Genomic DNA, 23,986 nt, shown 5'->3' on the forward strand with positions numbered 1-23,986 from the left:
TAGTCCTGAAACCATCTTTGTCATCCGTCTCTATACCCTTTCCACAGTTAATTTATCCCCTTCAAATCCTGGGGACCAAATCTGAGAACAATTGTCTAAGTGTGGTCTGATCAGAGACTTATACAACGGAATGATAACCCTTTTATCTCTGCAGGTCATGCATGAAGTACTGTTATAAAGGTTTATTATTATTATTAACATTTGACCTCCGTGGAGTCAGAGACTCATTGTGGGAGGTACACACTATTGCACACAATGCTCATCCAACCGTGCTTTAAATTGATTCAATGTGTCTACACCCACAACACACTCAGGCGATGCATTCCACTCACCAACCACTCACCATGCAAAGAACCTACTCCTCACTCCTCTGTTCACACCCTCCTTATACAGTTTCCAGCAATGACCTCTTGTTCTACTCCCCTCCCCTCTCCTATTTTATGAAAAATCTCTTTCATGTTGACCTGATAACAACCCCTGACTAGCTTATATGTCTCAATCATATCCATCCCCGCTCTTCCTACTATTCACGAGGTTCTGCAACTCATATTCTCTCAATCTGTCCTCATACTCTACATTCACAAAGGTGGTCAGTGGTCTTTGCAATCTTCTCTGGACCCTTTCCAACATATCCTCGTCACCATGAAAAACTCGATGACAAATCTGTGCACAATAATCCATATGAGGCCTGATCAAGGCCTTATACAATGGAATCTTAACCTCTCTATTTCTGCATGTCAGAGTTCTCTTCATCATTGCCATTATTCGATGTGACGTCTTCACAACTTGTGCGATGTGGCCCCTGAATTTCAAGTCCTTGTCCACCATCACTCCTAGATCTCTCATTTCCTCTACTTCTGTTAAAGTTTTCCCACCAAGTGTATACTTTGCATCCCATCATTGCTTATCAAATCTCAAAACCTTACACTTGGCAACATTGAACTGATAATTCCACTTACCTGCCCATTCATGAGTCTATTGTCTTACAAGTCCTCTTGTAAGGCAATAACATCCACTTGACTCTGCATTGCTCTCCCTAGTTTTGCATCATCTGCAAACAGCTGGATATCACTAGTTAAACCCAACCCAATATCATTAAGTGGCCAAAAACTGACCCGTGCGGCACACCGCTAGTGACTTTCTCTTTTGGGATACCACACCCCCATATACAACTTTCTGATACCTATCTGACAGTCAGTCACTGATCCAACTCAGAAGTCTGTTATCTAATCCCATCTGTTTCAATTTATTTAAGAGTGCTTGTCACGTGGCAGTCTATCAGAAGCCATTGCAAAATCTAAGTACACCACTGTATATGCATCTCCCCTATCCAAGGTATTTGTGACCTTGTTATAGTACATAAATAAGTAGTGAAACATGATCTCTCCTCTTAACAAACCCATGGTAATAACCACAGAGAATGCTGCTGTTATCAACCCATTTCTGTATCCTACTTCTCACCAATATCTCCAGGACCTTCACCACAACTCCAGATATACAGACCGGTCTATAATTTGAAGCTACAGCCTTATCACCACCTTTATGCAGTGGAACAATTTTACCCTACTTCCACTCCCTTGGAACCTGTGCTGTTGTAAGACTCTTATTAAACAGGCATGCCAATTCCCTGGAACATTACCTTAAGATGCATGGTGATATGTCATCAAATGTTACCAAACTAATGAAAGCAAAATTCCCTTCATTAATTGTGTGGCATTGCACTAATTAGAACTATCAGTTGGTGATATTGGAAAATCCATTGCACGTATCTATAGATTTAAAGCATAAGCAATCATCTGAGGTTTGGGAATGGATTAATCCATTAATCCATTTTACATTAATTTTTATGGGAAAATGATTTTTTCAGTTTTCAAACAAATCAGTTCCCGAACAGCCTTTAGGAACAAATTATGTTCGACAACCGAGGGTTCCACTGTATTTCACTATTTTTTCTTAATGTGGTTAGCACATGGGTTTCAGCACTCAATAAATTAACTGGAGGTAATTTGCTTTTAAAAAGTGAGGCAGCAACTTCAAATCGTAGTTTATTAGTACCTTCGCTAGAAAGTCCCGACAGATTGCGTTCGATGTTATGCAAAAAATTGAGATACAGGATGCATTTAGGTACTAGAGCAAAATCAAGGCAATTAGCTTAATGTACTAGTTTCAGCATCAGATAATGGGCATCCAGAAATATTCACAATCCATTTATTCATAGGAGTGTTGTCAGAGATAATTTTTTCCTTTTGCTTACGGTATAAAGATTCATATTTTCACATCAATTTGCAGGAATGTTTTTCATAAGAACGGACTACAGATTGTTTAAAAACATGAAGAACAATATCCAGTAATTCGTCATCCAGGACAGCTGAAATTCTTCTTTCAAGATCCAAAATAGAATGAATATTGGATGCTGAATCTTTTTTAGTCGCCTGAAGTTGGTTCTGTATCAAGGAAAAATTGCATGAATATAAATTGCGTGAGCTCCAGGAGACCAAATCGTTTCTCTAAATTTAGCAAATGTAGGAATAACTTTCACATATCACAGCATTTTTTGAGAAAGGCAATCCGTGCAAGATACCTCCACTTATCAAGAAATCAATCATAACCCTACAAAATCACCAATTAAACAATTAAATAAGTTGCTTGATGAAGTTGTCAGTTGGATCAAAAATACCGTGGACAAGTTGTACACTCATTTTGGAAGAACTCCTCGTTTATATGGCCTCCCAAAAATTTATAATGAAGGTTATCCAGTAAGACCATCATGAATTGTATAGACTCTCCCACTTATCTAATTGCTAAATTTTTGTCACGTTCATTAACTACCCATACTGAATAATCTAGATCTTTCATCAAAAATTCGAAACATTTTCTTGAACAAACCAAGGATGCTCAAATAAAAGAGTCTGACTCGTTAGTTTTGATATTGTTTCCCTCTTTACCAATATTCCATTAGCTGACACTGTCAACTTACTATATGATGATTACCTTCCAGATATTGCAAAAATTTTTGAATTTGTTATACATTCAGGATATTTAAGCTGGAAAAACAAGATCTATAAACAAGTTGAAGGTACTGCCATGGGTAGCCTTCTGTCTCCACCTTTGGCAAACTATTTTTTGAACCATCTGGAAGACCTTGTTCTCATCCATTCACTCCCAACCCTGTCTTTGGTTTCATTATGTTGATGGTGTCTTTGCTATTTGGCTGCATGCTGAAGAGGAAGAATTACTACATTCCTACAACAGATCAATAGCCTTCACCCATGCATTCAGCTCACCATGGGAAAAAGAAAAGGCTGGTAGTTTACCATTCTTGGACATCCTTCTTAAACACACAGCCTCTGGTACTTTATCAACCAGTGTCTATCGAAAACCTACCTTTACTGGTAGATACATTCAGCAAAAGTCTGCTCATGACACCTCTCAAAAAATTGGTGTTATCAAGTCTTTAATTAATAGAGCACATAAAGTTTGCTCCTCTCCCTCAAGCTTACAACAAGAACTTTTCACTATCAAAAAGTTTTGAAAACTTTTCAGTATCAAAAATAGAATTTAATGGTTTAAATTCTATTTACAACCCTAATCAAATCCAGCAGATAATTGATTCCTATGTTGATAGGCGGAAAAGGGGAGACATGATTGAGACATTCAAATTGCTAAAAGGATTCTATAGGATTGATTCAGATGATATTTTTGAGATCAGGACTGGTGGGAGAACTAGGGGACACCCATGGAAGCTGGGCAAGAGCGTGGTTAGCAGGGGTGTTAGAGCTGGGTTCTTTACTTTTAGAGTGGTAAATGAGTGGAATAAGCTGCCAGAGTCTGTTGTGGGTGCTATGACAGTGAGCGAGTTCAAGGCAAGGTATGATAGATACTGTGAGAATGTTGAACAGCTGCGTGAACATGATGTTTAGGGCCTCCCTCGATGAGTCTAAGGACTCCTGGAGTAGCCCGTGGTAATAATAATAATAATAATAATAATAATAATGTTCCAACACTCAGGATTCTTCAGACTGCAGGGTTCCAATCCTTTATATTTCTGGCATTTCAGAACCGATTGGCAGAATTTTGACACAATATCCAGCGGGATAAAGCTTGTCTTCTCCATAGATGCAAGTTTAAATATGAATGCTCTTTTAAAGAAAGTTGCGAAACTCTTTTACATTGGCCAAATTTGAATCGAAATGACTGTCTCTCTGTCTCCGAAAAGTTTGGGGGATTCTTATCTTATGTAACAATCAAAGAAATAGTTTTTAAGAATTATTTACTAATATTTTATTAATATTAATTTGTATCATGTGACAATAAGTTGGTAATCCACCAACTGTTCTCTACTATGTATTCTATTCCTCTTAACTGTTTATTCTACACTGATGATGTACTGTTAGTTTCAGTAGTACCTTTATTTCATTAAAGTTAATTACTGTGGTTATCGTGTAGTTATTATTTATAGTTATGCCACGGGTACCTCTAAAGATTAGTCTTACTCTTCTGGATGTTTACTAAGTTCCATGTGATTGTAATTTTCTTTACTTGGAACAAGCTAGTCATTCTGTGGAAAAATGAGTACAGGAGCATCAATCTTACATCACTTACAATAAACTTGAGAAGTCAAACTTAGCAAAACATGGTGTACATATTGAATAAAGAATCTTCCAGCCACAACCCAATTACTTCATCAATGTTACTTTAAATATGCATGTTTATTTAAGGAACATACTGAAGTCTTAGTACACTGCATATGCTTAAATCAGAACAATTGTATGTCTTCATCAAAAATATGAGAAAGTCTCATTCTCCTTAGTCATAGTTTTTTTTCTTTTTTTTAAGTATTATATTCATATCTCAATACGGTTGTATTATACATAGATGCAGCTAACAGCATTTTGAAATAAACATCCATTGTAAGCATTCCACCTTGTACAACTGTTTCTACACAGGCTTGTAAGTATCAATATTTGTAAATAAAATGTTATTATTGTTTCTTTTGGGGAAAAAAAAAAAAAAAAAAAGTTCCCAACAGGGAGTTGGAGAGGCTGTTTTAGCCTATCTAACTTTTGGAGACTGAGTGGGTAGTTCAATCTCCACTGGTAGCCAATCAGCGATAGTACACAGTGAAGAAGGCGACTAGCAAGTATCACCATCTTCCCTAACCCTAACACAATATTTTTAATGTCTGAAAATAGTGCGAGTTCGATGAAAGGTGAAACGAAGGGAATTTTCTTGGGTTTACGGGAAAAAAAACCGAGTTTCTGGGAGAAAAAACCTGCTTGAGCATGCCAGAGATTGACTAACTTTGGGAACAGGTCGAAAAAAAGCTTTGAAAAATGTTCTTCTAGTCGGCGACTAGACTCAAACTTATAAGTCTTTCTTCATGCGGTCAAGCGCCATAAAGTGCAAACGCCACTTCTACTGAAATACACAGCCCCACATTTCTTTCGTATACAGGTTAAAATTACATTTATTATTATAACAAAAGTAACTCTAAAAACCTGTATACTAAAACTTACTGTGAGGTCCTCAATAAGCTGTTCCTGTCCTTCACTTTCTTCTTCCAGCCACATTTCCTTATAGATCTGAAGGAAGATGTTAATGGCACGATGCCTGAAAATAAATAATTTCATTCTCATTTAAACTGAGTACATATATATTTCTTCAAAGTCACATAATGTAAATTAGTTATTGGAAGTAGTTAATTTAAATACAAATTTGAAAAATATGTGATTATTATTATTATTAATGTCTGACCTTTATGAAGTCAGAGACTCATCGTGGGAGGTACACATTAGCGCACACAAAACTCAACCAACCATGCCTTAAACTATTCAATGTATCTACATTCACAACACACTCAGGCAATGCATTCTATTCACTAACCACTCTCCATTTAAAGAACTTACTTATCATGTCTCTGTTCACACCCTCCTTATAGAGTTCCCAGGGATGGTCACTTGTTCTACTCCACCTCTCCCATTCTATGAAAAATCTCTTCCATGTCAACCTGATAACTACCCTTGACTAACTTATATGTCTCAATCATATCCCCACTCCTCCTCCTATTCATGAGGATTTGCAATTTCCATTCTCTCAAGCTGTCTTCGTACTCCACATTCCAAAGACCAAAAGATCCACCCTTTGTGAATCTTCTCTGAACCCTTTCTAAGATATCTCCACGAAAACCCAGTGACCAAACCTGTGCACAATAACCCATTTGTGAGAAAACACAGTGTGATTAATGGAAAGGTGGCAAGCCAGTTGATGGGAAACGTATGTGTGTGTGACTGGCCATAAAATAGAGAGAGTGAGTGATAGTGAAAAAATGATGCAGGATTCGAAAGTCATTTCATTTGTTCCTGAGTTCGTGAAAATGAGGCAGGAGATGAGACAAATGTGGAGTGAAATGAAGGGAATTGGAGATATGTATGGAAGAGAGAAGATGACAAAAACAAATGATGTCAGTATGAAAAAGTTAACAAAAGACTCGTGAGTGGTACTGCAGAGCAATTTGATTATTAAAGGTGTGGAAAACAAGAAGATGCACAAGGTTTTTTTCGGGAGATAAAATAAATAAAGTAATTGAGGCACTCAATATGAGAAGTAAGTGAGCAAAATAGTTGGTAGTAGTAGCAGGAACAAATGACTTGACTGAGAACAAAGAGAATGTGAGACTGGATATTAGGAGGTTGTTGAGAAGGATAAAAGATAATAGTGTGATAGGAAAGGTAGTCACTGTGTTGCCCATGTATGACAGTGAGGAGAGGAGGTGAAAAGCTTGGATTACGAATATTTTAGCAGAAATATGTGAAGAGAAAGGAGTGCAGTTTGTTAATGTGTCGAATGAGTTTGAAGGTTGAATTGAACTGCATAAGAGTGATGGACTGCATTTGAATGGTTTTGGTGTGAGTCATTTGGAGAGACTGCTACTGCTGGAAGGGAGAGTAATAAGCGCAGAGAATGAATCTGAGAAATTAAGAAGTGACGTGAAAGAGCAGGAACATAAGGAAGGGGAGATTGAAGTGGTGCTTATGAATGAAGAAGTGGGTAGCATGAGTGTCAAGAATGAGAGAACAAGTGTACAAGACAAACAGGGAAACATGGAGACTCAGGATATATATACAGTGGAACATAGTGTGAGAAAGGGTGATGCTCCAAGAGGATGTGAATGCACGTGTAGACAAAAAGAGAAGGAGATGACCTAGGATGTGGAGAAAACAGTAGGATTTGAAGAAGGTTCTGGGATGAGTAAGAAGAAAAATAAATAGCTTGGGGAAAGTATGGAGAAGTCACATCTCATAAGTGGTATCAGTGAAACTTGTTATAGATCCAGGAATGAGTTATGTTTGTATATGAATGCAAGAAGTATTAGAAACAAGGGAAATGAAATGGATGCATTGATTGAGTTAGTTAATCTAAAAATTGTTGGAATAAGTGATACATGGTGGATGAGGATGACATCCTGACAGGAATAGAGATGGAAGGGTATGATCTATTTCATGAAGACAGAAGGGGTAAAAAGGGAGATGGAGTGCTATTGATGATAGAAAGGAGAAAAATAAATAGCTTGGGGAAAGTATGGAGAAGTCACATCTCATAAGAGTTATGTCCATGCAAGGGGGGGGGGGATAGTGGTAGTGGTTCTGAGGCAGTATGGTGTGAGATAGAGGTGAATAGTATGAAATACTTGAAATAATGATGACTAATGATCCACTGTCTTAAGGAGAGTGGATCATTAGTCATCCTTCACACTGGAGTGTATGAAGTTTCCTGTGACTGTGACTTAGCCTGCTATGGACAAACAGGAAGATCTGTTAACATCTGCCTTGGAGAATGCAAGAAATACACTCATTACCATTATGGTAAGTCTGGACTGGCAGACTATGCTTTGAACACCCCTTCACAAGATTACATGGAAGGAAACCAATATGTTATACAGAATTTATTCCAGGTCAGAAAGATTATTTTTAGCAATGGCAATGAAGTATTCTCCTCACCTTAACAAGTATGGCTGCATTAATTTGCCAAAATTTTTTCCTAAGATCAAATCCTACTCAATTGCGAAACTTTATTTTTACAACATAGAGGGCATCAAATTACAACTTTAGATCTTTTGTGTGTTATAATTTGAATTATTTCACTTCCTCATTAACATGTGAAAACTATAACATATTGTTTTGGTCTGAAGATGATGGTTGGAAATCCAGTGAAATATAAATTAGATAATAAACATCTTTTTATAATTTAGTTTGTTTGACGTTATAATACTGTTAAAATAATTTATGCACTTAAAACCCATTCAACTAAATAGCTGGAATTGATTCCTTAACCAAATTCCCAAATTATCTGACAAAACCTCGTGGACAGGAAGAGGAGGGGGAGATATGATTGGAACATATAAGTTAGTCAGGGGTTGTTATCAGGTTAACATGGAAGAGATTTTTCATAGAATGGGAAAGGGAGGGGGGGGAGATAGAACAAGAGGCCATCTCTGAAAACTGTATAAGGAGGGCATGAGCAAGGGATGAGGAGCAGGTCCTTTACATGGAGAGTGGTTGGTGAGTATGAATGCATTGCTTGAGTGTATTGTGAATGTAGACACACTGAATCAGTTTAAGGCATGATTGGATGAGCTTTGTGTGTGGTAATGTGTATCTATACACACTACCACATACTACTAGGAATAGTTATTAAGAGCTAGACAGTAAGAGTACTAGGAATAACTATATCTAGTACTCTTAGTGTCATTCTTTCCTTACCAACCCTATAAAGAGATAGGGGAAGGAAAATACTAAGGGATTTTGCTCTGTCTTATTCTCTTTGTCATTGCAATGTTGGTCACTCACAGTAATACACATGCTGAAGATCTCATGCAATCATACCAATATATCTACTTTCTCTAATTATTTATTATTATTTTCCTGATCCACATGGAGTCACAAGACTCATGAATACTAAAAAAAACTCATGAAAACAAGACTAGTGAATAGAAAGTCTATTACTCCTCAATATCATCCATAGTGTGGATGTTCACCATCCCATCCTCTCAGGCAATGCAATCTGTGCTCCTACCACTCTCCATGCAAAAAAGTTACTTCTTACCCTTTTACTCACCAACTCCTTTTGCAAGTTCCAGGGATGGCTCTTGTCCTTGTTCCTTTCCCTCATTTTACCATATGAAAAATCTTTTCAGTGTTAACACAATAATAGCCTATCAACATTCTATATGTCTTAATCATAGTGCCTTTGTAGCACAATTGGAAGAACAATGATACATTGTGCCCTTCGATTGGAAAAAACCAGAGTTCAATTCTCATACTGAAGAAAGAAATCATTATACGTTTTTTTTTTTTTTTCAAGTGAAGGTGAGTTAGCTAATTTCATACAGAGGTAGCAGGGTTTTTCCCTGTAAACTCGGGTTTTTCATCCTGCAGACAGATAAAACAGAGAACACATGCAATTTACAGACAAAAAATACTAGTAGTTGTGGTGGGAAGTAGATGCCGTTGGTGTAGGTGATGATGGTAGCGTAAGATAATAATAATAATAATAATAATAATAATTATTATTATTATTATTATTATTACCCCAAGACCTCATGAAATCAAAGACTCATCTGGGAGGTCTTTTTATCACACACACACACACACACACATCTCACCATACCGAGCTTTGAACACACTCAAACTCCTTGCAGACACCACACTCTCAGGCAAGGCATTCCAATCATATACAACTCTGCACGAAAAAAACCGGCCTCTCAATCCCCTACTCACACCCTCTTCATAGAGTTTCCATGGATGACCTTTGGTTCTCCCCTGATCTCTCACTATTCTCTGTAGAACTTCTCCACCATTGATCTTATAACAACCCCTTACCAACTTGTAGGTCTCTATCATATCTCCCTGCTTCTTCCTCTCCACCAGACTCTGCAAATTACATCTTCTCAATCTTTCCTCATACTCAACATTCCAGAGGTCAGAAACTATAGTCAGTCGCCTTTGAGCCCTTTCCAACATCTCTTCATCCTTCTGAAAACCTGGTGACCAAATCTGGGCACAATAGTCCATGTGTGGCCTAATCAAAGCCTTATACAATGGAACAAGAATCTTCGTACTTCTACACATCAGTGTCCTCCGCATCATTCCTAGAAGCCTTTGTGTTGTCTTCACAATTTTGGTGATGTGTCCCCTAAATTTTAGATCCTTATCCACTATCACCCCCAGATCTTTTATTTCCTCTACCTCCAACAATATATTCTCACCGAGCATAAATTCTGCATCCCATCTTTGTTTTCCAAATTTTAAAACCTTATATTTTGCAACATTGAACTCACATCCCCATTTCCGTGCCCAGTCACTGAATTTATTCAAGTCTTCTTGCAAGGTCACAACATCTTCACTACTCTTTATGGTTCATCCCAACTTTGCATAATCTGATAACAACTGAATATCTCCATCCAAATCTTTGCCAATATCATTAATATACAAGTTAAATAGTAATGGCCCTAAAACAGACCCCAGAGGCACTCCACTAGTGACTTTTCTTTTCCTGGATATCACTCCCCCATACGCAACTTGTTGATACATATCAGACAGCCAGTCTTCAATCCAATGCACTAATCTAATATCCAAACCCATCTGCTCTAGTCTGACTGTCAATTTCTCATGAGGTACTCTATCAAAAGCTTTTGTGAAATCCAAGTATATTACTGTGTATCCTTCTCCTCTGTCCAAGGAAGCAGTCACTTTATTGTAATAAGTAAGTAGATTACTAAAACATGACCTCCCTTTAGCAAATCGATGCTGTCCATCAAAGATTATACCATTGTTGTCTACCCAACTGTGGATCCTAGTTCTCACAAGCTTCTCTTAACTTAACCAACATCTGACACACAGATAGGCCTATAGGTTGATGCTTCAGTTAGACCACCTCCTTTATGAAGTGGCACAATCATGCCATCCTTCCACTCCTTAGGAACATGACCAAATGCAAGACTCGTATTAAAAAAATATGTCAAGGCAGGTGTCAACTCTCTGGCACTTTCCTTCAGAATACACGGTGATATATTATCAAGTCCCACAGCCTTATTTACATCTAGTTAACTCAACTCCCCAAACACCTCTTGTTCACTTAGAGTCAATCTCTCCTCCCCATCATCAACTGCTCTCAATCTCTCCATGAAGTCACATTCACAAGATTGAAAGATCTTTATGAACTGCTCATTAAGTATCTCCACCACACATTCTGCAACAGCTGTCTTAATACCATTTTCTCCAATCAATGTCATCCTTCCATAAGTCTTTCTTTTGCTGGCTACATATCGAAAGAATGCCCTAGGATTCTTTTTTTGGCTTCATTAGCTAACTGCTGTTCATACCTCTCTTTAGCTACTCTCACCAAGCAAGTCACCCTCCTTGCCTGGTCTTTGTAGACCTCATGAAATTGGTTACTTCCACTTCTCTTATACTCCTCCACAATGCCCTTTTTCTCTATATCATGCTTGATCTCTTTATTCATCCATCTCACACCTACCTTATTTAACTTTCTCACCCTTGGAATACATTTAGACATTGCATCTGCTAGATAGTTTTTGAAAATCCCTCAAGCTGCATTGATCTCTTTTCCAGCTAACTCCTCATTCCATGCTACACCCGCAAGCTGTCTCCTGAGCTCTTCATAATCACCCCCTTTGTAGTTCCACATATACCCTTTTCTCACAGGGTCCTCGCACTGCTGGCAACCAAACAGGTAATCGCCTCATGGTCACTCTCCCCAATTGGTGGATGATTTGACACCTCATTTATAATTACATCCTCTGATGAGATGACCAAATACAAGATCCTTAATCTTCGTGTGCCCTCTGTTACATACTGTCTGAGGTAGTTATCCCTCAAAAACTCAAGAAACTCATCTTCTTTACTTCCAGTTGCTATCTCATCATTCCAGTCTATATTGCCATAATGAAATCACCCATAATGATCATCCTTTTCTTATTTGCTTGGCTAATTTCACTATACATTTCACTATCACCACCACCATCCATATTACCTGGTCTATAACTACATCCCACCAAGTAGTTGATTCCATTCACCTCTATCTCACACCACACTGGCTCAAAACCACTGGCACTATTTCCGTCTTGCATCTCTACTTTGTATGGACATAACTCTTTCTCTATCATGAATAGCACTTCCCACATCCCTTTTTACCCATTCTATCCTCACGAAACACATCATACCCTTCCATCTCTATTCCTGTCAGGATGTCATCCTCTTCCAACCATGTCTCACTTATTCCGACAATCTTTGGGTGCACTGATGCAATTAGTGCAACCATTTCATCTGCCTTGTTTCTTATACTTCTAGCATTAGTATACAAACACAACAGCTCATTTCTGGATCTACAGCTAGTTCCACTGATACCACTCACTCGATGTGAACTCTCCATGCTAGACTGGGGCCATTTCCCTTTCTGCTTCTTCATTTTAGAACCCTTTTCAATTCCAACTGCTTCCTCTTGATCCCTGGTCATCCACCTTTCCCATGCTGTGTACCCCTGTCTACCCTGAGCCTCCCTGTTTCCCTGCTCCTCTTGCACACACCCATTCTCTCATTTTCTATACTCATACCACTCACTTAACCATTGATATCCACTTCTTCAATCTCTCCTGTCTTACTCTCCTGCTCTTCTACATCACTCCCCTCTCAATCTGATTCATTCTCTCTATTCACTTCTCTACCTTCCACAGCTGTCTCTCACACCATAACCACTCAAATGCAGTCCATCGCTCCCATACAGCTCACTTCGACCCTCAAACTCATTCCACACATTAACAAACTGTACTCCCATTTCCTCAAACATTTCAGCCAGAATATCATTCATAATCCTTGCTCTCCGCCTCATTTCACCACAGTCATACCTAAGCAACACACTGACTACTCTTCCTGTCACACTATTCTTTTTTATCCTTCCAAGCAGCCTCCTGATATCCATTCTGACGTGCTCTTTGTCCTGTCTCAAATCATTTGTACCAATTAATACTATTAACTCTTTGCTCGCTCCCGCCTCATATCCAATGCCTCAATCACTCTGCTCATTTTACCTCCTGGAAAACATACCTTGTGTATTCTATCCTCTAGCATATCTTTAATAATGGAGTCGCCATAGAATGCCACTCGCTCATCTTTCGTTAACTATTCTTGTCTCCAACCTGAACGTTTTTCTGGGCCTTGCCAGCTTTCTTAACGGCTTTTCCACTTGGCTGAGGTGGCATCTTCGACAGGAACAGCTCTAATTGTAAATAACTCAGACAGCGGAGAATGATGGGGGTGCAACTCTCAATTGGTGGATTAAGTGCTGAAGACAGAGAGGTGTAAAGTAGGTGCCCTCCCTCAATAAGTCTTTGGACTCCTTGGAGGTGTCACTTAATATAATAATAATAATAATAATAATATCCACAATTTGTCATCTATCCACCAAACTCTGCAGTCTGCATGCACTCTATTCTCAAAATCAACATTGTACAGTACTGACATCATTTTTGTTATCGGTCTCTGCACTCTCACCAAGGTGCTACTTCATCACTTTTAAATGTTGGTGACCAGATCTGAGCACAGAAATCCTGATGTGGTCTGATCAAAGCTTCATACAATGGGACCAGCACATTTTTCTCTCATAGTCAATGTTCTCATCAATGCCAGAACAATTCTCTGAGATGTTTTCACAACCTTTGTAATATGACAATATGACCTTGGAACTTTAAATTTTCCCAATTTCCCTTACTTCCTCCACTTCAAGTATAACTCCACCGAGTGAGTATTAATGAATCCTTCTGTGGATTCAATTTAGTTGCATTAAATTGACGTCCACATGCCTTTGAACACCTTTCCAGCTTATTCAAATCCTCTTGAAGAGCCAAAAAAAATATAAAAAATCAGCACTATTACTAATAACTCTCCCAATCTGCACACAACTGAACATATCCTTGTATTCCTATGACAATATCACTGACATAAAGATTGAAAAGCATTGGTTCCAGGACTGAACTCTGAATCAACTTGTTAAAAATCAAACTGATATGGAACTCCACATGTAACCCTCCTACTGCCTGATACTACTCCCCCATATACAACTCTCTCAAATCTATCAGAGAGCCAATCATCAATCCAATCCACTAACCAGATATCTAAACCCATATATTGCAATTTAAAAATCAACTTGTCATGTGACACCCTATCAAATGCCTTGGAAAAATCTCCCCCAAAATGACAGTGTATGCCTTACCTTCATCCACTGCTCTTCTAGCTCTGTTATAAAAGGTAACCAGATTATTAAAACAAGAATGCTCATTTACAAATCCATGCTGGCCTGCATAAATAATATTATCCTCATATGCCTAATTCCGTATAAGAGTTCTTACTAATTTCTCCAAACTCTTAACAACTACAGAAAAAAAAACAAAAAAAAAGGCCTATAGTTTGATATCGCCATTCTACTGCCACCCTTATGCAATGGTACTATCTCTTACCGTTCTTCCTTCCACTCTCCAGGAACCTGCCGCATTACAAGACTTTCATTAAACAGCCAAGTTAATGGCACAGTCATTACCATAGCACATTCCCTTAAAACACATGGTAAAATTCTGTCTTTTTTCCCCCCCTATCTTATTGGCATTTAGTTTACTCAGTATTCAGAATGCACACCTTCTTCATTCACTTCTAACATCTTTAAATCATATTATAATAAAAGCCTGTAGTACCCGGATAGTACCCGGAATAAAGCCTGTAGTACCCGGATGGAACATCCTAATAAAGTGATCAATAAATAGCTCAACCATGTTATCTTCTTTGGTCACCTGATTCCCATCTCCACTCTGCAAGATAATTCGTCCGCTAACATTTTTCCTCCTACTCGCCATATAGTAAAAAAACCCTTGGGATTTTCCATGGATTGTAGTAGCAGTCTCTTCCCATATTCTAATTTTTCTCTCCTTACAATACTGGTCACTTTCCTAGTCTAAGCATTATATTCCCCATGCAACTGTTCTCCACCTCTCTCTTCATATTATTATTATATTATTCAGGCATCCATGGAGTTAAGAGACTCATCATGGGAGGTCCTTCCTAGGAAGCACAAAGTCTATCATACCACTTGAACTCATTGACCGTTCTTGCCCTCACCACTCAATCAGGCAATGCATTCCAAGGTTCAACCACCCTCCACACAAAGAATCCATTCCTCACTCTCTTGCTCACAGCTTCCTTTTGTAACTTCCAGGGATGGCCCCGTTGTCATTGCTTCTTCCTGCTGTTCCACCAAGCGAAAGAACTCCACAGTGTCAGCCCTGTAACTACCTCTCAACACTATAAAAGTCTCAATCATATCACCTCTCCTTCTTTTATCTACCAAACTCCGCAGTCTGCATTCCCTCAGCCAATCCTCATAATCAACATTGTACAGTCCTGAAACCATCTTTGTTATCTGCCTATGTACCCTTTCCATAGTTAATTTCTCTCTTTTTTTTTTCTTTTCCTACCCAGACTAAGATTAGCAATCAAATATAATTGTTTGATCAACAAACAAACAATTATATTTCCACTGCCTCAAATTATCACTAATGTTATAAATAAGCAAAAAGGAAGAGCAGAGGTCCAAGTTGGAACACCACCGCTGGACATGCATTACTTGATTTTATTCCACCTTAAGTTACTGTCATTGATGCCTATCAGTTTAATTTTTCTAGGTGACATACCTTTTTCTTTACTTCTCCGTCAAGATTATTCATATTATACAGGATACTAATGAGTATGACTACAAAAAAAAACTGGATATTTTTAATAGTCACAAATAACTAAAGTAAAAAAACCTACTAGTATCACCAATAAATTTTGTGACTTCTTTGGGCAAATAATATTATTATTTAAGTTAAGGTATATAAATAAGTTCATGTCGCCAAATTGAAGCCTTTGGCTCTTCATATAATTATTATTATTATTAAATAACACCTCCAGGGAGTCCAAAGACTCATCGAGGGATGCACCTACTCTCCAACTTTCCGTATCCACCAACCACAACTACCTTCATCATCTACACCAACGTCATCTACAGCTGACCACCACCACTAGTATTTACACAGACAATCATCAACATCGATGCCCACGGCGGGATTTGAACCCGCACCCTTTTGGCAGGAGAGCTGATACGCTAATCACTTGGCCAACCAGGCTGGCTTTACGCTTATATATAAATAGAAGTACAAAGTCGGCAAACATAAACTAAAACATGAAGCTATTATTATTATTATTACCCAAAGACCTCATGGAGTCAAAGACAGATCTGGGAGATCCTTTTATCACACACACAGCTCATCATACCGTGTCTTAAACACACTCAAACTCCTTACAGGCAAGGCATTCGAATCATTTACAACTCACACCCTCTATATACAGTTTCCAGGGATGACCTTTGGTTCCCCCCCCCCCCCCCCCCCCGATCTCCCACTATTTTCTGTAGAACTTCTTCGGCATTGATCCTATAACAACCCCTTACCAACTTGTAGGTCTCTATTGTATCTCCCCCTCTTGTCCACTAGACTCTGCAAATTACATCTTCTCAATCCTTCCTCATACTCGACATTCCAGAGGTCAGACTACCTTCATCAGTCACCTTTGGACCCTTTCCAACATCTCTTCATCCTTCTGAAAACCCGGTGACAAAATCTGGGCAAAATAGTCCATGTGTAACCTAATCAAAGCCTTATACAACGGAACAAGAATCTCCCTACTTCTACATGTCAGTGTCCTCCGCATCATTCGAAGAAGCCTTTGTGTTGTCTTCACAATTTTTGCTATGTGTCCCCTAAATTTCAGATCCTTATCCACTATCACCCGCAGATCTCTTATTTCCTCCACCTCCAACAATATATTCTCACCAAGCATAAATTCTGCATCCCATCTTTGTTTTCCAAATTTTAAGACCTTACATTTTGCAACATTGAACTCACATCCCCATTTCCGTGCCCAATCACTCAATTTATTCAAGTTTTCTTGCAAGGCCACAACATCTTCACTACTCTTTATGGTTCGTCCGAACTTTGCATAATCTGTCAAGAACTGAATATCTCCATCCAAATCTTCACCAATATCATTCATATACAAGTTAAATAGTAATGGCCCTAAAACAGACCCCCGAGGCACTCCACTAGTGACTTTTCTTTTCCTGGATATCACTCCCCCTTACACAATTTGTTGATACCTATCAGATAGCCAGTCTCCAATCCAATGCACTAATCTAATATCCAACCACATCTGCTCTAGTTTGACTGTCAACTTATCATGAGGTACTCTATTAAAAGCCTTTACGAAATCCACGTATATTACTATGTATCCTTCTCCTCTGTCTAAGGAAGCAGTCACTTTATTGCAATAAGTAAGTAGATTACTAAACAACATGACCTCCCTTTAGCAAATCCATGCTGTCCATCAAAGATAATACCATTGTTGTCAACCTGATTCTGGATCCTAGTTCTCACAAGCTTCTCCAACAACTTAACCACAACACCTGACACACAGATGGGCCTATAGTTTGATGCTTGAGTTCGATCACCTACTTTATGAAGTGGCACAATCTTGCCCTCCTTCCACTCCTTAGGAACTTGACCGAGTGCAAAACTCATATTAAAAAAATTATATGTGAAGGTAGGTGTCAACTCCCTGGCATAGAATGCCAGGATACGTGGTGATATATTATCAAGTCCCACAGCCTTATTTACATCTAGTTAACTCAACTCCCCAAACACCTCTTGTTCACTTAGAGTCAATCTCTCCTCCCCATCATCAACTGCTCTCAATCTCTCCATGAAGTCACATTCACAAGATTGAAAGATCTTTATGAAATGCTCATTAAGTATCTCCACCACACATTCTGCAACAGCTGTTATACCATTTTCTTCAATCAATGTCATCCTTCCATAAGTCTTTCTTTTGCTGGCTACATATCGAAAGAATGCCCTAGGATTCTTTTTTTGGCTTCATTAGCTAACTGCTGTTCATACCTCTTTTTAGCTACTCTCACCAACCAAGTCACCTTCCTTGTCTGGTCTTTGTAGACCTCATGAAATTGGTTATTTCCACTTCTCTTATGATGCCTCCACAATGCCCTTTTTCTCTATATCATGCTTGATCTCTTTATTCATCCATCTCACACCTGCCTTATTTAACTTTCTCACCCTTGGAATACATTTAGACATTGCATCTGCTAGATAGTTTTTGAAAATCCCTCAAGCTGCATTGATCTCTTTTCCAGCTAACTCCTCATTCCATGCTACACCCACAAACTGTCTTCTGAGCTCTTCATAATCACCCCTTTTGTAGTTCCACATATACCCTTTTCTCACAGGGTCCTCTCACTGCTGGCAACCAAACAGGTAATCGCCTCATGGTCACTCTCCCCAATTGGTGGATGATTTGACACCTCATTTATAATTACATTCTCTGATGAGATGACCAAATCCAAGACCCTCAATTCTTGCGTGCCCTCTGTTACATATTGTTTGAGGTAGTTATCCCTCCAACACTCAAGAAACTCATTTTCGTTACTTCCAGTTGCTATCTCATCATTGCTATAATGAAATCACCCATAATGATCATCCTTTTCTTATTTGCTTGGCTAATTTGATGATACATTTCATTATGTAGGAACCATTACAATATAAATCATAGAAATATGTAGAATGTGGAGTGTGGCATGAATTAGCTGTTGTTTGGAAATGGTACATTACCTATAAAAAATAATATGTAGAGGCAAAATTCTTAAACCATCTTACATTCTTAAAGCTGTGTAGGGACAATGATATCATCCCTATGTATCTATATCTTAAACATTTCCACTCTGGAAGTGGCAAACATATATATACTCCAGGACATATTTTGCTCTTTTGAATGAAAGAATACAACCCACAAGGTTCATGATCAACTAAGCTGATACTTTATATTTCGACTTATAGTATGTTTTAGAAAACTCTATGGATGCCAACTGTAGACCTTTTTTTTTAAGACAATTTAAAAAATTTTTAAAACTTTTCTTACAACAGAACTTTTTTATCTTGCAAAATCAGACAAATCAACAAGTTCGACCCTCTTTACAATAAAAAAGCTTGCTTTGATAATCTCCTTACCTGATGATAAAGTTTATACAACATTTCCAAGCATAGCATAAAAACTGAAACTAGTATTAAAAAAAATATAAAGGCTATAACTTTGCAGTCAGGCTCAAATACAATCCTAAGGTCGATTTTATTTGCAATGTAGAAAAGGCCCTTAACTCTCTATCACAATGTGTTGCTAATAATATCAGACTAAAGACTGAAGTTCTCTTTTCATCTTGCTCTCCAAAAATGTAACATGACTAACTCATAAAAACACAAAAAAGAGCTCCATTTAATTTAAGGAAGAAGGAAATCATTATCATGAAACCAGACAAAGGCAATGCAACAGTTATTGCTACATGGCAAGGATTTTGCAATTGCTTTCAGACTCTTCTGCTTCGTTTTATTAGACCATGACCTTACTTAGACCAATCATGATGGGACTAATAATCTTTTATGCAACATCTGGCCCTACAGATTTAAATAAAAAGTTGAAATGCATGCATCTGTTAACTGCCATGACTTGCATACTTTTATCTAAGCACCTCTCAAATTTATTGAAGAACAATATCTAACACAATAAATTAACAAATTTCTTAATGATTCTTTCATTAAGAAATAAATTTATTTCTTAATGAGAAGCTTGTGAGAACTAGGATCCAGAGTTGGGTTGACAACAAGAATGGTATTATCTTTGATGGACAGCACGGATTTCTAGAGGGAGGTCATGTTTTAGTAATCTACTTACTTATTACAATAAAGTGACTGCTTCCTTGGACAGAGGAGAAGGATACACAGTAATATACTTGGATTTCGCAAAGGCTTTTGATAGAGTACCTCATGATAGGTTGACAGTCAAACTAGAGCAGATGGGATTGGATATTAGATTGGATTGGAGACTGGCTATCTGATAGGTATCAACAAGTTGTGTATGGGGGGTGCGATATCCATTTCCAGGAAAATGGAGAACTGAATATCTCCATCCAAAGATATTCATAACTGATTATCTTTGGATGGAGATATTCAGTTGTTTGCAGATGATGCAAAGTTGGGACGAACCATAAAGAGTAGTGAAGATGTTGTGGCCTTGCAAGAAGACTTGAATAAATTGAGTGATTGGGCACGGAAATGGGGATGTGAGTTCAATGTTGCAAAATGTAAGCTTTTAAAATTTGGAAAACAAAGATGGGATGCAGAATTTATGCTTGGTGAGAATATATTGTTGGAGGTAGAGGAAATAAGAGATCTGGGGGTGATAGTTGATAGAGATCTAAAATTTAGGGGACTCATCACCAAAATTTTGAACAAAGGCTTCTGGGAATGATGCAGAGGACATTGATGTGTAGAAGTAGGGAGATTCTTGTTCCATTGTATAAAGCTTTGATTAGGCCGCACATGGACTGTTGTGCCCAGATTTGGTAACCTGTTTTTCAGAAGGATGAAGAGATGTTGGAAAGGGTCCAAAGGCGATTGACTAAAGCAGATTCAGACTTCTGGAGTGTCGAGTATGAAGAAAGATTGAGAAGATGTAATTTGCAGAGTCTGATGGTCAGGAGGAAGAGGGGGAGATATGATAGAGCCTACAAGTTGGTAAGGGGTTATAGGATCAATGCTGGAGAAGTTCTACAGAAAATAGTGGGAGATCGGGGGAGAACCAGAGGTCATCCCTGGAAACAGTATAAAGAGGGTGTGAGTAGGGGAGTTAGAGGCAGGTTTTTTTCGTGCAGAGAGTTGTAAATGATTGGAATGCCTTGCCTGAGAGTGTGGTGTCTGCAAGGAGTTTAAATGCGTTCAAGGCACAGTATGATGAGCTGTGTGTGTGATAAAAGGACTTCCCAGATGAGGCTTTGGCTCCATGAGGTCTTGGAGTAATAATAATAATAATAAATCTGCACACTTTGTCCAGAAACTATCTGAAATTTGCATCATATCATTGGAATTATAGCTGGCCCAGATATTGTTTTCTTGTTCACCAATGTTCCTATAGATGAAGTCCTAGATCTTAGTGATGATCTATTCCCCTCTCAGATATTCAAGCATTGTATTTGCTCTAATTACTTCAGATGGAATGGACAAATTTTCAAGCAGCTTTCTGGCCTTGCAATGGGTAACTTCCTGTCGCCTCCATGTGGCAATTTATTTATGAACAATTTTGAAAAAAAAGTTTCTTATGGCAACAAACCTGAAGTCCTTTTGTCTGTTGTTGACATTTTCAACATCTGGAAATATAGTACTACCAATTCAAATGATTTTTTTTCCTCTATGAACTCATTCCACCATAAATTAAATTTACAATGGAACTAAAAAGTATAGGAATATCTATTTCTAGATGTTTTAATAATCAAAAATGCTGACAAGGGTTTCACACTTAATGTATATTACAAGCCTATCCAAACTGGTTGTTACCTTCATTTATCTTCTACGCACCAAGTTTCACAAAATATTGGGCATCATTCATATACTCAAAAAAAAAAAGTCTGTCTCCATGCTAGGAGCTGAGGGAAAAACCTAATGAAGAATTAAATATTCTTCTCCAACTTGTTCACAGGATATTCTAAAAAACTTGTACAGAAACTGCTCTTCTCCAATCTCATGCCACTGCAAAATCCTGATATTCATTACAGGGATTAATGGAACATTCCTCATCTGTAGACTTTCTATCAGAATTGCTATTCTCCTCAAAGCTCATGAAATTAGGGTGGATTATAAACCTATTCTGACTGTAGGAAGTTCGCTCCACTCTCCTGGACACAACCTCCTCTACAATCATCCTGGATATACAGAATTCTATGCCATTGTGGGCCTCTCATGCATAAGCTGGACTTCAAGAAGTTTTGAAATAAGCAGAAACACTATATTGGAAATTCCAGCAACAACAGGAAGACAACTTGGACTTCACTTATCGTTTTTCCCATATGCACAGGATGACATTAAGTGGAACAAGAGCTCAATGCCTTACAATGAAGAGTATGTCATTACGCACAACATAAAAGCACCTACTATGGTCATCTTTTCACATGATACTCTTAATAGGAACCAAGTAATGATCCTATGTGATATTTAGAAATCGGTTATCAGATCTTTTGATATGTCAGACTTCAACTTTTCAGCCAACCATCTGCAAACAATACTGAACAACAGCTAACCGATGCCATCTTGCATGTTCTGTGTATTTTTATGATTTATACGGTAATGGCTCCTACATAGCTCTGTTTTACTTTTTATTTGCTGACTTTACATTAGTATATAGAAGCTTATTATTTCACATCACTTGCCTTATCCCATAACGCAAAGCACATATCCTGACGGGTATGTACAATGCTATGCATTATGAGAAAGGTCACTACCCAGACCAGTTTTAATCTTTATTGAGGTCTTGTCAGCAGGAGCCACAGGTGATACCAAGATTGACGTAATGCAACTGTCATATTTTCATATATGAGTTGCCAAAAGGTGTCAGAACTTATTATTAAATTACTTTGGATTAGAGATAGTTTTTGGAAGTTTTTCCAATTGGTTATACTATAAATTAAAGATACGAAGAAATTATATACTTCATTTAATCCTCTATCCAAGTGTAATATGAAAATATGACCTGCATTACTTCAACCTTGGTATCACCTCTGGATCTGGCTCTCACTGACGAGACCTCAATAAAGGTTGAAACCGGTCTGGGTAGTGACCCTTCCCATAATGCATAGCATTATACATGCCCATAAGGATATGTGCCTTCCATTATGGGATACTAAGGCAAGTGATGTGAGAAGTCATAAGCTTCTATATACAAGTTGCCCCAGTCCTGAAAATAGTTCAGGCACAAACTTGTTTGCTTACATTTTGATAAATGATTCAACCAAGTATATAATTTCTTGGTATCTTTAATTTATTTTACAGTAGTAGGTTTGTTTAACTGTAGTTATTTATGACCATTAAAATTACCCAGTTTTTTCCTAGTTATACTCAATCGTCGATATCTTCTGTCTAAAATGCACTCTTCTATTGGAAAATACATGAGCATGATTCTCATTATGACAACAGAAGCTTTAAATGAACTTTTTCAACTGAAGTTGAGTTAATTGATCTAATATGATTGTAGCAATTTTTTCTATAGGAAAGTTATGATTTTCATTCCTGTCCTGTCATGGGTCTTCTCCCTCCAGGAAATTGACTACCATGTGTCTCCACCATGTCCTATTCTGTGCCTCTCTGCTGCATTCCTCATATGAAAGATAGGTCCAGTCTTCTATATTTTTCATCCACTCCAGTCTTTGTCTTCCTCTTTCCCTCAACAGTTCCTTCGAGAAGTGTCCTTTGTAGGCAGTTATGTCTCAGAATATGTCCAAACTAGCTGACTTTTCTCTTTTTAATTTCTTTCATCAGGCTCCTGTTTATGCCTACCATCTCTAGTACCTCTTCATTTTTCTTTTTGTCTTTCCATGATATCCTCATAATTCTTTGCAGCATCCACATTTCAAAGTCCTCCAGTTTTTTCACACTCAGATTGGAGAGTGTCCATGTCTCTACTCCATATAATAATGTAGACCATATGTAGCATTTCGAGATTCTTAGTCTTGTTTTCAGATTTAATTCTCTAGATGTTAGTAGATTTTTCATGCTGTTGAAAGTTGACTTGCAATTTCAATCCTTTTTCTAATTTAATCTTCTGTCCTGCCATTCTCTGTGATCTGTTTGCACCTGTTCTAATTTATTTCCTTTAATATTGATGCATATTTTTGGTATTTCCTTTTCTCTTGAAATTATAATGATTTTTGTCTTTTTAAAGTTGAAACTGAGGCCATACTGTTCGCTGTACTCGAGGGTTTCATCTATAAGAGTTTT

The 23,986-nt window shown here is 37.9% G+C and overlaps 1 protein-coding gene across 3 annotated transcripts in view; it reads right to left on the reverse strand.

The window, feature by feature from the left end:
- Positions 1–23,986, reverse strand: part of RyR (Ryanodine receptor) — a 1,703,288-nt gene that overhangs the window by 474,025 nt on the left and 1,205,277 nt on the right. For all 3 annotated transcript variants that reach the window (XM_090399345.1, XM_090399347.1, XM_090399344.1), the window contains exon 84: positions 5,517–5,610. In XM_090399345.1, coding sequence (XP_090255471.1) covers positions 5,517–5,610 — 94 coding nt within the window. The remainder of the gene's footprint in view (positions 1–5,516; positions 5,611–23,986) is intronic.

Source organism: Typopeltis vanoorti, chromosome 10, assembly GCF_054136105.1.
Source record: "Typopeltis vanoorti isolate ZY-2024b chromosome 10, IOZ_Tvanoo_1.0, whole genome shotgun sequence".
Classification (NCBI taxonomy): Eukaryota; Metazoa; Arthropoda; class Arachnida; order Uropygi; family Thelyphonidae; genus Typopeltis; species Typopeltis vanoorti.